The sequence below is a fragment of the Erithacus rubecula genome (assembly GCF_903797595.1).
Source record: "Erithacus rubecula genome assembly, chromosome: 1".
Taxonomy (NCBI): domain Eukaryota; kingdom Metazoa; phylum Chordata; class Aves; order Passeriformes; family Muscicapidae; genus Erithacus; species Erithacus rubecula.
Genome location: NC_136658.1, coordinates 29,656,329 through 29,670,614, shown reverse-complemented (window position 1 = coordinate 29,670,614; position 14,286 = coordinate 29,656,329). Strand labels below are relative to the sequence as shown.

Here is a 14,286-nt window from a genome sequence, read left to right as displayed (position 1 = left end):
AAGGAGGTATTCAAGAACTATCAGTTTATAAGTCTTCACAGAGGAGAATGGAGTCAGGTGCATGCATTGAGAAGCCTCAGAAACAACAGTTAGTCCCAAAACCAGTCCCTGCTTGTATACTAAAAATATCAGATGAAGAAGGCTCACTGGTTTGATACTGTCAAGTTAGACTAGATCTAAAGAGGCAGTAAGAATAAAATTTGCGTCTAGAGATGTTATTATAAATATTGGTTAATAAGCACTTCTTTTTTACTTCAAATACCACTTTCATTAGCCAAATTTATAAAAGTATCTGAGCTTTTCCCCCATTCCTTCTTCAGACAATTTAAGTAATGGGTTTTCACTGGAGTTTTCCATTCACTTGGCTTTGCTGTGTCTTTCATGGAGTATCCAAATGCTGTAAAAGGCCTCTTACAAAAGGTTAACAGCTAAGGACCATGCCCACATAATCAGCATCTCCTGATCCTTCAGAGATGAGACCTTTTAAGTACTTCCACTGAGCAGGTTAAACAAACAGGGCAGGTGCAGTTTCGTGCTGCGAACATCTTAGAATTGACTTTCTTTTACTGATTCTGTTCAGAGCTCTTAAAAACTTTGCTCTTTGTGACCCATTCTCCTTCTCCAGGGTCCTTGTTCCATCAGCAGCTCACAAAGCAGAATGGCAGGATCTGTTCCAAGCCATGTCTGTCAGTGCCACTTAGCAGGTTCCCATTTGGGATATGGTCAAACGTTACTGCATTTAGTAACTTTGACACTGGCATTCTAATGCTTCCCTTAGTGCAAACTCCTCAGATAGGCCTCATCAGTTACTTAGAAACATAGACTATTTTGGGGTGAAAGAGACCTTTAAAGGCCATCTAGCCCCTGCCATGAGTCGGGACATCTTCAGCTGTATCAGATTGCACAAAGCCTCACCCAGCTTGGCCTTGAATGTTTCCTGGGATGGGGCAGCCATGAGTTCTCCATGCAGCCTGTGCTGGTGTTTTGCCATCCTTATCAAAAACTGCTTCTTCCTTAAATCTCGTGTGAATCTACCCTCTTTTAGTTTAGAACCATTATTCTATGTCCTATTGCATCAGGCCATGCTAAATCCAGCAGGATTGTATCCCAGCTGCCCAGCATGTGCCAAACCCTTTCAGAAACTCCCTTGTGCTGTCCATGATAGTGTGGGGGCCTTTCAGGATGGCTACTCTTCAATTTTCATTTTCTATATAGGTCTGCCTTTTTTACTTTTTAACAAGGAAACCTTTAGAAGGATCATTTGCATTCTTTTTCCTTATCTGAATTATTTAATTCAGATGGAGGCTAAGAACAGTACATAGGTTTTGACTTTAAGCTTTTCTTACAACTAAACTGAACTAGAAAAGCCAGATGGATTGACTCAGTTCAAAGAAAGACTGTCAGGAGGTTTTTCTCCACAGTTAAGTGGCAAGTGGGCAGGGCTGTTTTTACAGACAGTTTGAGGGAAATACTGCCACAAGCAATGAACTTGAATGTCTCTATGTTCTGATCTTTCCTCTTCTTTTGTCCTTGATCTGCCAGCTCAGACATTTTCTTTGTGTCCATGTGTTTGATTGTGATGCCCTTAGCTTTTACCTGGCATTCTACCAGGTGCTCTGTCTCTCCTGGTACAAGACTGCCCTGAGGTTGTCTAACATTAGACAGGTGCATTCAACCCAAAATGGACAAGGTACATTTTGCTTTATCCTCTCTTACTCTCAAGCAAAAATGCCACAGCCAAGGCTAAAGACAAGAGACTGTAGCACATCTATACTTCAAGGCACTGATCAGACTGAGTAGATCACGGATGAGTGCCATGAGAATGTAAAAATTCCTATGCAAGGGATCATCAGATTACTGCAATTATTCTTATGTCTCTGTAAGGAGGGGGGTTGTAATTTTGCAGATGCAGTAAAGAGACATAAACAGACCAGCTGACATGACTGGTGTCACACAGAAAGGCTGTAGAGATTATTTATTATTAATAACATTCTTCTCAAGGAACTGTAACTTTCTGGATTTTTGTTCTGTGGAGCTCTGTTGAAGTTTTATCCCAAGCAGAAGGATAAATCCTATATATATGTGTGTATATTTATATATGCCAATAAAATATGAAAGTGGTAAGTTCAAAGAGCTTTATAATGTCAAATTAAAATATTTATTATTAATAACTTGGCTGAAGATGGCTAAGCAGTCATGATAACCATTTTCACACATTGAAACCTTTAAACAAGAAGGTCCAGTGAGGAATGTTGGAAGTATTTTGAGGAGGAACAGAAATTAATCAGAGTGAAATTTCCCATGGCACCTATCCTCAGTCAAGGAAAGAATATACATTTCTTGCAGAAAAAATGGGATTTAGGATGCATGGAATTTTCTTCTTACAGTTAAAAATGCTTAGCAGAGCCAGTATTTTCCCCTTATTTCCAAATGCCAAGCATAGTGTCACCAGAAAACATCTCTGAGTAAAGTGTGTTAGAAGGACCAATGTCCAGATTGTGAGACACTGGATCAGAGTTAGTATTAAAGACAGATCTTCAATGTGCTCCCATGAGGTGAAGTGGCTTTTGTGGAATTTACTTTTCTGGCTTCTGTTCTAAGGCTGGTTTGGTCTGCTTGAATTTTGTTGATAGTCTGTCAAATTTTATTTGTCTCTGAGCAATAGGAACACAAAGGCATGAATGTACCCCTGTCTGTTTTGCCACTGTGGCCCAGATCTTACCAGAAAGAGTTAATTTAATTTCCGTGGGAATAAAGGAAAACTTCAAAAGCAACAGTGTAAAATTGTCTGATACACCATCTGGCATTGTAAATAGCATTTTGACAATGATTTGGTCTTTCAAGCAAGTTTTTATGGACAAATAAAAAAGCCAAAGAGGAAAAGTCTAATTAAAGAAGAGGAAAAATGAAGACTGCTTTTCCTTGTAAAGCAGGAATCCATACAGCCTCATGTAACAGTAGTGAGGGAAACAAAACAAACAAACAAAAATGAAGCAAAAACCAGAGGCAATAGGTGGAATCTATTAATAATTTAATGAAAAGATGAGGCTCAGGCTACAAGAAATTGAATTTTGTTCAACTGCAGAAAGTACTCTGAACTAGCAAACCTGGACTTATAGAATTAATCTCTTCTATTAACATGAGAGATAATTTTATGTAAATGTATTTGGAGACCTTCTAGCAGAGCTGAGCATCTTACCAGTACCACTTGACTTCTTTGCAGGGTAATTGCATTCAGACCAAGGTCAACTGAAGGAAATAGCTGACTAAATTAGCATTAACCAGGTTCCTGGGGGGCTTTAGGCATTGTAGACACTTAATTTTGCCTCCAGAAAGGACATGTTGACACTAGAGAAGCCAGCTGCTTCCAGTGCACCATGTTTTATTCAACTGGGGCAAATTTTATCACCCAGGGAAGGAGAAGATTTGCGACTCATCAGGGACAGTCTGGGCTTGCATTTTCCTCCAGTTTCCATCTCTGCCTCTTTTAAATGGATTCAGATTCAGGCATCTTGCTCCAGCTTCTTTTTATCACTATGGATTGGGAATGATGTCCCCTTAGCGGTAACATCTTTCCTTGAAGCAGGGGAATAAAGCAATGGTTACAGTCCTTATGAGGGTGGGGGATGCAGAGGGGTTTGCTGACGAGCTGCTTCTTTGACTAGAGAGTCTCCATGAGCATGGAGGTGTGCTGGTGGGCTTGGATGAGTGCTGGGAAGCATCAGCTGGGATAGGAGCTAAGTCTCTTTCCAAAGGTGGGGTGTCAGATGCATTTGCTGCAGCTGTCAAGGTGAGAGGAAGCTCTTTGTCTGCCTTGTGCTGGTGTTTGCTGTAGAAGTAGTTGTCAGTGATATGTAATGGAGCAGATGCTTGTGGATCCCCCATTTACTGAGCCAGTGGTCTAGGCCAATCTGCTTGCACTTTTACTTAGAGCTTTAAGACTGCCTGGATGTGGGTTGTGTGTAGGGCAGCAGGAGAGAGACACCTGCAACTTGTATTTTGTTCTTTACTTGCTTTGACCTCCTGGAAGAAAAAAGAGCAAGTGGAAGTGTTCTTCTTGGGGCGACAGAAATGTATGATCTTGTTCTTATTATTTTAAAAGATTTGTAGTTGCAGTGTTTACTTGAATATGTAGTACAGATCACTGATTCCTTTGTACTCAGGGCTTAGTATTCATGAAACAGTTTGCAGTGATTCCTTGTCTTCCACAAAATGTGAAGCCCATTTGATGAGAAGCTGAGAGAAGGCAGTTTCAGACCCATCATATGGTCTCTCTATAGGATGCAAAATAAGATAGGGCACAGTGGAGCAGATAATGAAAAACTCTGGGAAGAGAAAGCCTAGGTTCTGCTGTTGGCTCAGAGATGTGCTCAGACACATTCACTTGTTGCAAAAATTGCACTGCAGATGGTGACCTGTTGACTTCATTGGGGTTATTCCAAGCATTGACATTTTTCCAACCATATTCCATGGCATCATGATCCTTTTGAGTTATGCTCTACCTATGTGTTACAGAGTGATGTGCCTAATACTGTACTGGATTATTGTTTTCCAGTTATGGAAAGCTGACTTGGAGCCTTAAATGAGAAAAGCAATAGAAGTATTAAGGATATTATTCCCTCCATTAGCCCTATCTCTGAAAATGTTCAAGGGCAAGTTAGATGGGGCTCTTAGTAAACCAGACTAATGGAAGCAAGCAGATTGGAACTAGATGATCTTTAATGTCCATTCCAGCCCAAACCATTGTAGGATTGTAGTATTGTTAGCTCCAAACTTAGTCCAAGACTTTTCCTACATGACTCCTAAGAAGTCAGTGATGATATATCAGAGAATACTCAGTGACATAAAAATAATTTCCAGGATCTAATTTTCATGTGACCTATTCCAAAATTATGTAGGAATATAGTCACATCTTAGATTGCAGACACATTATGGCATTGCTGCAGTAATTTTTGATAATATTGGAGCTGTCCATTTAGATCATCAGGAATTTTGTTTAAGACTCCTTGGCAAAGGGTCTGTTTGCTGTACTGTGAAATGTAAAAATTGTGTAGCCTTTATTACATAGAAATTATACTTTATCTCCTTGCATTATATAATCTCAGATTTTTAGGTGACTGTAAGAAAATAGCTGGCTCTTTCCCTAATGATCTCTGTTTATGAAATCATCTTTACAAAACATTGCAGAAATCATCCTTTGCCTCACTGAACCAGCAAAGCACCATTGCTCCGTTGAAGTGCAGCTGGGATGATTTACTCTAGCTGAGATCTGGTTCTGCACCTGGAGAAACATTGGCTTTCAATCTCTGCTCTCCAGCAGGACAGCAGTTAGGAAAATTATTCATTGGGTCACGTTAACACACTGACACTACAATTTGGTGTTGCTGCTCAGAAAAATAGTTACCTTCAGCCAAAAATTGGGTTCAGACACTGTCACAGACATGTGATGTTTTGTCTTTATGGGAAGCTCCTAAGGTAGCAATGCAGTAATGACTTAGAAGTCTGGAAACAGACTTTGGAATGAGAACCGAGAAAATTTGTCTTTGGCTTTACTGCAGGTTTTTTGACTGACCTTGGACAACTGAAAATCATTCCATGTTTTATTTCCTCTCTCTGTAAAATACCAATCTGGCTGTATTAATCAGTGTTTGTAAAGATCCTTGAAATCCTTAGATAAAAGAGCATATTACAGATCACAGAGTAGTTGGAATAGATGTAACCTATAAAATGGTGCAATCTACCAAACTTGGGAAGAAAAAGCCCATCCTATTAGTGTGCTCAGCTCCCCAGGCAGATTGTAAGAAAGCTTTCTGAACCTGGCAAATTATCTGTCATTGTTTTCCCAAATGAGAAAGAAATGAGCTGCCAAGCCTTGGTCCGAATCTTTTGTGACTTTTATGCCTTAAATATGTCTGTGTACTGCATGGTAATTTTCTGTTCTCTTTGGTTTTAAAATACACCTTGCTGTTAATTAGGGCAATACTGTTAAGACACTACTGGCTGTAGGAAAAGGTTCTTCACTCAGAGATTCCTTGGGCACTGGAACAGGTTTCTGAGGGAGTGTTCTGGCACCAAGCCTGCCAGAGTTGCAGAAGTGTTTGGACTACACTTTCAGGAACGTGATATGGTTTGAGGGCTGTTCTGTGCAGGGCCAGGAGCTGGGCTCAGTGATCCTTGTGAGTCCCTTCCATCTTAGGAGATTCTCTGATTCATGAAATTCCATGTGATGTGAATCCTACAGAAGTTTATACTTAATTAAGTTTATGCTGCAGCATAAACTTCAAGCATAACTTGCTATTATGTAGTAGGGTAATTGTAAATATCACTTTGAGTATCAAAAGTTTTTACACAATGCCTGAGAAAGCCTTCAAGGGCAGCATTCCACCATCAAAACACACAGCATGGCCTCCAGCTTTACAGGTTATAAAGGCCTTGGTTTTCTAATGCATAGGAATTCACAGCCACATCAGCAAAGGGTAAAACTGCATTTGTCCAAAGGACTTACTGTTTCTTATCATTTTTCTCCTTCTTGCAGACATGCATGTGTGATTCGAGGCCAGGTGATGACAGCAGATGGGACCCCTCTGGTTGGAGTAAACATCAGCTTTGTCAACAATCCTCTGTTTGGATACACAATCAGCAGACAAGATGGCAGGTAGGATGTCTGCATGGGATTTACAGTGTTCAAGCAGCAGTAGCAGCATTACTGCCATACCCACTGAAGAGAAACTCCTTCCAAGAGCACGTTTGTTGTTGATGCCTTTTGAAGATGTTGGTGCATTATTGTTGGTTGTTTCAGGGCTATATCTGCCTGGTGACTGGTGCCCAGTGCTGTTCCTTGCTGTTCAACTCCAGGGCCAGTCTTGTTCAATGTATTTATCAATGGCCTGGATGCAGGAGTTGAATGCACCATTAGCAAGATGCTGATGGTACCAAACGGGGAGCTGCTCTTGATGTTCCTGAAGGACAAGAGACCTTGCAGAGGGATCTAGATATATTGGAGCATTGTGCTGTGATGATTGGGATGAATTTTAAAAAGTCAAAATGCTGGGTTTTCTGCACCTGGAACAGGGTAACACCCAGCATAAACTGGGAGAGGAGCTGCTGGAGAGCAGCCCTGCAGACAGGGCTCTGGGGGTGCTGGCCAGCAGCAGCTGAATAGAAGCTGCTAGAGCAATGTGTCTTGGCAGCCAGGAGGGCAAACCCCATCCTGTGGTGTATCAAACACAGCATGAACAGCCAGTCAAAAAGGTGGTTGTCCTGCTGTATCCAGTGTTGGTGTGGCTTTGCTCAGAACACTGCATGCAGTTCTGGGCCCCACAGTTTAAGAAAGGTGTTCAGGTCCCTTAATGTCTCCAGAGGAGTGAAAGAAAGTGGTGACAGGACTGGAGGGAATATCCTCTGAGCAGCATCTGAGGACTCTGAGTTTCTCCAGTTCAGAGAAAAGGAGACTTAAAGGGTGACCTCATTGCTTCCTACAGCTTTTCAGAAGTGGGTGTGGAGAGGGTAGTGCTTGAGCTCACCTCCTTGCTATCCACTGATGGGACTCGTGGGAATGGTCCAAAATTGCACCAGGGGAGGTTTAGACTGGACATGAGCTGGGTCCAAGGCCTCTCCACAGCCACACCCCACACCTACAGTCACACCCAGGTTCCTTACCCACTAGACCTCAGTTTTCCCATAGCAGTGTCTCAGATATCCAGATCCCTAAAACAGTGTAATCTTGGTGCAATAACTAAATAACAAGATAACAGCCCAAGCTGGTGCCTGCAAGGAGAGACCCAGGACAAAGGAAACTCTGGGCTTTTATCCCCTCACAGTATAAGCATGGGAACGCCTGGAATCCTTGGCTGCTGTGTCCTGCTGTGTCTCCATATGGTCACTCAGCAGTTCCCTGCCTCTTGCCTCAGGCTTTGCCTTGGCCTCCTGCCCCCCAAAGAACTCAACCTGCAGCTCACACTGCAGTTGCACACTGAGCTACCTGCACCAAATGTAACCTAGAGATGTTCAGTGCCCCAAGCCAGCCTTTAAGAGGCATTTGGACAATGCCCTAAATAACATAGTTTAATTTGATCAGACCTGAACTGGTAAAGCAGCTGGACTTGGTGATCCTTGTACACATGAATAACCTCTTCTCTTCTCCTCTTCTCTTCTCTTCTCTTCTCTTCTCTTCTCTTCTCTTCTCTTCTCTTCTCTTCTCTTCTCTTCTCTTCTCTTCTCTTCTCTTCTCTTCTCTTCTCTTCTCTTCTCTTCTCTTCTCTTCTCTTCTCTTCTCTTCCTTTTTTTTTTATTATTAGCTTTGTGATATCACCTAGAATCTTTAGCCAGCAATTTGGTAATGCAGTGCCCATGCATTTAAAAAAAGATGTCTCCTGCCCCCAGCAGCTCTGTTCTTGCTAATTCACATTGAAATGATTAGGAAGAAGTCATTAAGATTACGGTTGTGTTAGAGGCAAAATCTGAGCAATCATGCTCAACCAAAACAAAAGCAGTGCAAATTGGGAATGTCTTTCATCTTATCTTTTGTTTGTCTGTGCTAATTGGCTCCCTTTCTTTCAAGAACAAAAACGTAGCAGAAGGGGTTCCAGCTGCATATGCTCTATGCATTGACTACTAACCACTAGCACTTGGGAGAGGATTTATGGATTTTAGCAGCTCTCCAGTCCACAACTTTCATTTGATTTGGCCAGAGAAACAGATAGAATTGTAATGAAAAAGAGGAACATGTGCTAACAACATGGGCTTGATACTGTCCTGTTCACACTCAGGGATGTTTGCACCTACTGTAACACTGATGAGGACTGGGAGGCTTTCCAAGTGATGTTCCAACTCTTCAATGTTATGACAATAAAAGGCAGATGATAAAGAGCCATTCCAGGAAAAGGACATCCCTGGAGCTGGTGTCTTCTTGTTGCCAATAGCTCAGGCATTACTGCAAAAAGGAGAAAATTTGAACATTTGTGCTTAAGGGTATCTTTGGCAACCTTACAGAGCCTTCTTTGTGGGAAAATCACACTCTCATGATCAGCTTGCTGTGTATGGACCAGCACAAAATCTCTGTCCAGTAGAACAGAGAAATGTGACTAAAAGATTCGTGGACAACATGCCTGTCATAGCCTTTTGTTCTGTCTGTTTCCTTGTATGTGTACAACACCCAACTACTGTGTGTAATCATTCATTTACATTGCAAGTACTTTGAGGAAAGAAACCATCTCTTTGCTTTGCAGTTGTGCTGTCCTTCCCAAGGTCCAGCTGAGCAGGGGCACAGGGCAGAAGACCATGCAGCCAGAGCATCAGTATGCTCCACCAGGCTTCAGTGGACTCCTGGTTCCTTGGAGTGGCTGCCAGCCTACAGAAGCTAAATTAGCTTCAAGAAGCTCAGGGCTGCAGTTTGCTGACTCAGCCCCCAGCAGATACTCAGCTCTAAGTGATAAAAATGACAGAGATCAGCTGTCTCAGAGCAAGGAATCTGTGACCAAGTGGGATTCATCCTTAAGCTGTGATTTCTGTAGGCAGCTGGTGGGGGTCAGAGTAACCCCAGACTCTGTGGTGTCAGCTCTTCTGATTTTACTTTCTTCACCTTCCTCTCAATCAATCTGCTTCTACAGAAACCTGGTGCACAAACATCAAACAAATTATCCAATTGCAGTGCTGAGCCTCCAGAATAATGAATATAACTTTCCAACTTGGCTAAGGGATATGTGCAGGTATTTTCTCAAATTAAAAGGCACATCAGTGCATCTCTGTACTCTGTAGGTACTCTGGGGACAAAAACCATTTGTCCATAAATGGACAAGTTAAAGAGCTCCAAAATCCACAGAACCATAGAATAGTTTGGGTTGGAAGTGGCCTTGGAGTTCCAACTCCCCTGCCATAAGCAGGGACAACTCCCACTAGACCAGGTTGCTTAAAGTCCCATGAAATCTGTCCTTGAGTCCAGTGACTTCCTCAGTGGTCTGTAAATTATCTTGAATTATTTAAGACCATTCAAGCTAAAATTTGTCAGGGCAGAAAATGTTGTCAGACACCCCTAATTTCTAATCCCAGCCTCACTGCTGATTTAGTGGGTACCATTAGATGTATCTCTTGACCTTCCCAGGCTAGTGAACCAGCCTATGAAGGGAAATTAATATTTGCTTACCTTCCCTACTGATTGTTATATTATTTATTTAATACTTTTGTAAAGCACTTTCAAAATCATTTAAAGAACTCATGCTATTCCAGTTTCTATTATCTTTTTTTATGGTTTGAGTATTTTTTTTTTAATAGAACATGACATCAGCTTTTGTATAGCAAAGTTTTCATGTGACTGCGTCAACTTTGATTTAAGAAACTGATGCTCTTAGGCAAGAAGCAGGTTCTCCTGACTTAAAGTAGCAGGCTGCATGCATTCCCAGTCCAGAACAGTGCAGTCATACAGGGTCATCTCTTCCATCTTCAATTCATTCTGTTTTGGAGAATAAATGGGAGCATACATGCAAGCAGTTACCTTGTTCCAGGGGTCATGAGATAACTGCATAAAACTCAGCAAGTTTATTATTTGGCATATTCACCATAGGAATATCTATTCTTGAAAATGTGCACTGAGTTGCCTTAAATTGATTTAGTAAAACAGTTTACTGATTGCAGGGAAATAACTGGGGTTTTAAAGTAAGGGAATTTAAAGATACAATTGCATCAGTTTAGCTAGATTGGTTCCTAAGCTGATTTTGTTGCTCCAGGTTTGGGGGTTTTGGCGTTTCTTTTTGGCATGATAAAGTTTCCAAATGAGTAAGTAAAATTTCAGTTTCAGAATTACAGTGAACTAAATTTTTCACCTCTCTAAAGGGGCTCCCTTTATTTCAGGTCTCTCCTATTCCATTGCTCAGATACAGCCTGAAATAGTGAAATCCTGGTCCTGTTTGAGTCACATTACTTAGACTGAGCAAAACTTTTATAACTTCAAGGCTTGCATGTGATTTTAGCCTAATTACTGCCAAAGAGGCTTTGTTTATATAGCAAGGCATGATTATAAAATGACAATTCTCAAACAACTCTGTTGTATGCATTTCTCCATAAAGCAAAGCTAACTGACAGTTCAAAGTATCAGCACTGGATTATAAACCATATTTTTTAAAAAAGCTTTAAGTTTGATTAAAGTGGTAGTTTAGAGAGGCTGCAAATCCTCAGTATCCCAGGGTTGTAGGAACAGTGTTAACACAACAGCAAGAAAGTCTCCAGACTTTTTCCACATTGCATTCAGCAGCTTTGGCATAGCTTTCTTAGAAATATCAAAAACATGAATTTTCGGAGAAAAGAGATGAGAAAGGGTTACACTTTCCTGTGGGGTTTTTATATTTTGAGCCTGCTTTGGATAAGCAGATAATTTCATCCTTCAGCTTGTCTCTCTAGAGTCTTTAAAGAAAAACAACAAAATGACTGTACAACTAGTATTATTTTTACAGAGTAATAAAAAATGCATCAGAGATAAGCAGCAAAAACAGAAATAAAATTATCTCCTTCCTTCAATTCCAGGACAGTTTTCCTTTTGTTAAATTAAATTTCAGTGAGGGAAATCAGGAGGTGGTTTTGGTTTGGTTTTTTCTGTTTGGTTTTAGGTTTACCTTTTGTTCAGTTCATCAAGATAACTTGAAAACTGCAACCTGGGACTCTGGGAAAACCAGCTTGTGAGTGACACCACTTGCTAAAAAATAGAGCATGGCTCTGTTTTCACAGCTGCAGGAGCCTGACATGGAGGTGGTGCTTTCCCTTCTGCATCCTGTTTTGGGGATGCAGGAGAGGCCAGGACATTTCCCCCCAGCAGATTCCTATCCTTGATCCAGGCTCAATGAAGCCAAAGGGATGAAACAGAGGTGTTTGCAAATAAAACCTCTTCCAACTTGCCTAAAAACTTGTTGAGCATCATTTGTAATGTTTATTTCTTCCCTCCTGTTGGCCCTTTCAGTGCCCGGATCCATGCAGAGCAAGCATCTCCCTCCCAGCTGAAGGATTTGCCAAATGCTAATTGACTGTTAAAAACATTCACATCAGGGTACAAACGTTGTGCAGCTTTGCTGGCAGGGACCAGCAAGTTACTCCTCAGGCTGCTGCAAGCCAAGCTCCATAGGTCTGGGAACATGATGCCCCAACTCGAGTGGTAGAATAAACATGGCTTTGGCTTTTTGAAGTGCTTTCTACTTCCTCTCATGGACTCAATTCAACATTCTTTAATGAATAACCTTCTTTTCATAATTTTGTTTCCTAAATGGCACCTCAATCCATCAGCCATGAAATAAAAAAGGTTCCCCCAAAAAAATTGCTTGACAAAGACTTTATTTAGAAATAGTTCATGCCTGTTGTTACTCCTCTGGGATTTTTGCACCCAATCAGAAAGCCTCACAATGAATTTAAAAATAATTTTTAGATACTTTTTTCACCTTCTTTCTTACCATGTATTTACAAGTGCATCAAATCTGGCTTTCAAGTCTGGCAATCAGTGTTTCAGATCCCAGTTCTCATGCAGAGAAGCACTTAAGCTCAGCTCTTTAAGCACATGAGCAGCTCTGCTGAAACCAGTGAGCCTGATCACAGGCACAAACTTTCAGTGGGAGTGTCATCCAGCAGTACCAAGCATGAAAGTGAGAAGCAGGGATGAGAAAACTTTCTTTGCCTGAAGCACATGTTTGCAACTGAAGAGACAGTGAGAAAAACACAAAGGAGCAAAAACAAGAGGTCATCAGTTTCTGTTGAAATCCTTTCTTTTCTTATTTAACACCTCTTTTTTGGGTCTATGCATAGTATGCATAGTAGATGCATCCCCATGGTACTTGATAAAATGTCCATCTGTGACAAGATGAGAAGTTTAAATACAAAACTAAGAAAACCACAAGAACCTTATCCCAACATCCTTACATCCAGAGGAAGAATATTTTCCTTATCAAGCTAACATTTTTTCACACAGCTCTGGAGGACTGTCTGCTACCCAGCATTAACACAGGCAGAAAAGCCACTTGGCTGAAGGTAGCTTAGGGTGAAGTCAGACCACAGGCAGTGATTCATCTGCCCTGCTCTGAATGATTGAGAGTCAAAAAAGATGATGTGCTGAGTGCTGTGGCACACAGACACCCTGCTCTGTATGTATTTCTCATAGACTAGCTCAGTCCATGACTGGGCTCTCTGTGTTCCCTGGGTTGCATCAGGCATTGGCCAAGTTAGCAGAGATGCCAGGATAATTTATATAGGGACATGTCAGACAAACCACTTTCCTGGTAGTTTATTTCATCATGTGAATAGATCCAATCTGTGCATTTGTTTGGATAATAACTGCTTTAAAAAATAAAGAGAATTAGTGTGTATGGCCAAAATATGTTGGTGCTAGAAAAGCACTAATAAAGATAAACGTTTCAAAAAACATGCAAAGAAAGTGAGCTTGGACTTCTGCCTCCAACTTGCTGTTACTCAGGTAAAGCCAATTTGGGCTGCAGAATTTAGGTTCATAAAATGAGACTGATGATATTTCTTGCAGTTGTTTTTCTGGGGTCCTTGCTACTAAGTTGATACAAATGAAAGGGGTAGTGTTTGCACTGATTTTGTGTTCCATCTCTTAAAACAGCTTTGATCTTGTTACCCTTGGTGGAATCTCCATTATCCTGCACTTTGAGCGGGCTCCCTTCATCACCCAGGAGCACACCCTGTGGCTGCCGTGGGATCGCTTCTTTGTGATGGAAACCATAGTCATGAGGCACGAAGAGAACGAGATCCCCAGCTGTGACCTCAGCAACTTCGCCCGGCCCAACCCTGTGGTCTCTCCATCTCCACTCACTGCTTTTGCAACTTCCTGCTCAGAGAAAGGTCCAATTGTTCCTGAAATCCAGGTATGAACCATCTGAGCTGAGGGACAATAACTCATAAAATCATAGAATGGTTTGGGTTGGAAAGCATCTTAACAATCATGTAGTTCCAGCACCCCTGCCATAGGCAGGGATACCTTTCACTAGACCAGGTTGATCAAAGCCCCACTCACCCTGGCATTGAATTGAGATTTGGGCATCCACAGTTTCTCTGGGCATCCTCTGCCAGTGCCTCCTCATCCCCATCTTCTTTCTGTGCTTCTTTTGACAGCTTTGAGCAACACAAATGCAACTATTCCCCTGCTTTCCTAACAATAAGCATTCCCCATTTATTACCCCATTTTCAGGCATTTGAAAGGAGCACTCAATCCCAGGCACTCGCTTTACCAGATTTCTTTTCCCTTATCTCTCAGAGATGGAGGCAAAGCACTTATAACTGACAGCATGTAAGCTGGGA

At 41.5% G+C, this 14,286-nt stretch overlaps 1 protein-coding gene across 4 annotated transcripts in view; it reads left to right on the top strand.

Moving 5' to 3' along the window:
• The window catches only part of TENM4 (teneurin transmembrane protein 4), a 587,508-nt gene that overhangs the window by 503,007 nt on the left and 70,215 nt on the right, over window positions 1–14,286 (top strand). For all 4 annotated transcript variants that reach the window (XM_079300958.1, XM_079300961.1, XM_079300960.1 and 1 more), the window contains 2 exons: window positions 6,536–6,655; window positions 13,592–13,853. In XM_079300958.1, coding sequence (XP_079157084.1) covers window positions 6,536–6,655; window positions 13,592–13,853 — 382 coding nt within the window. The remainder of the gene's footprint in view (window positions 1–6,535; window positions 6,656–13,591; window positions 13,854–14,286) is intronic.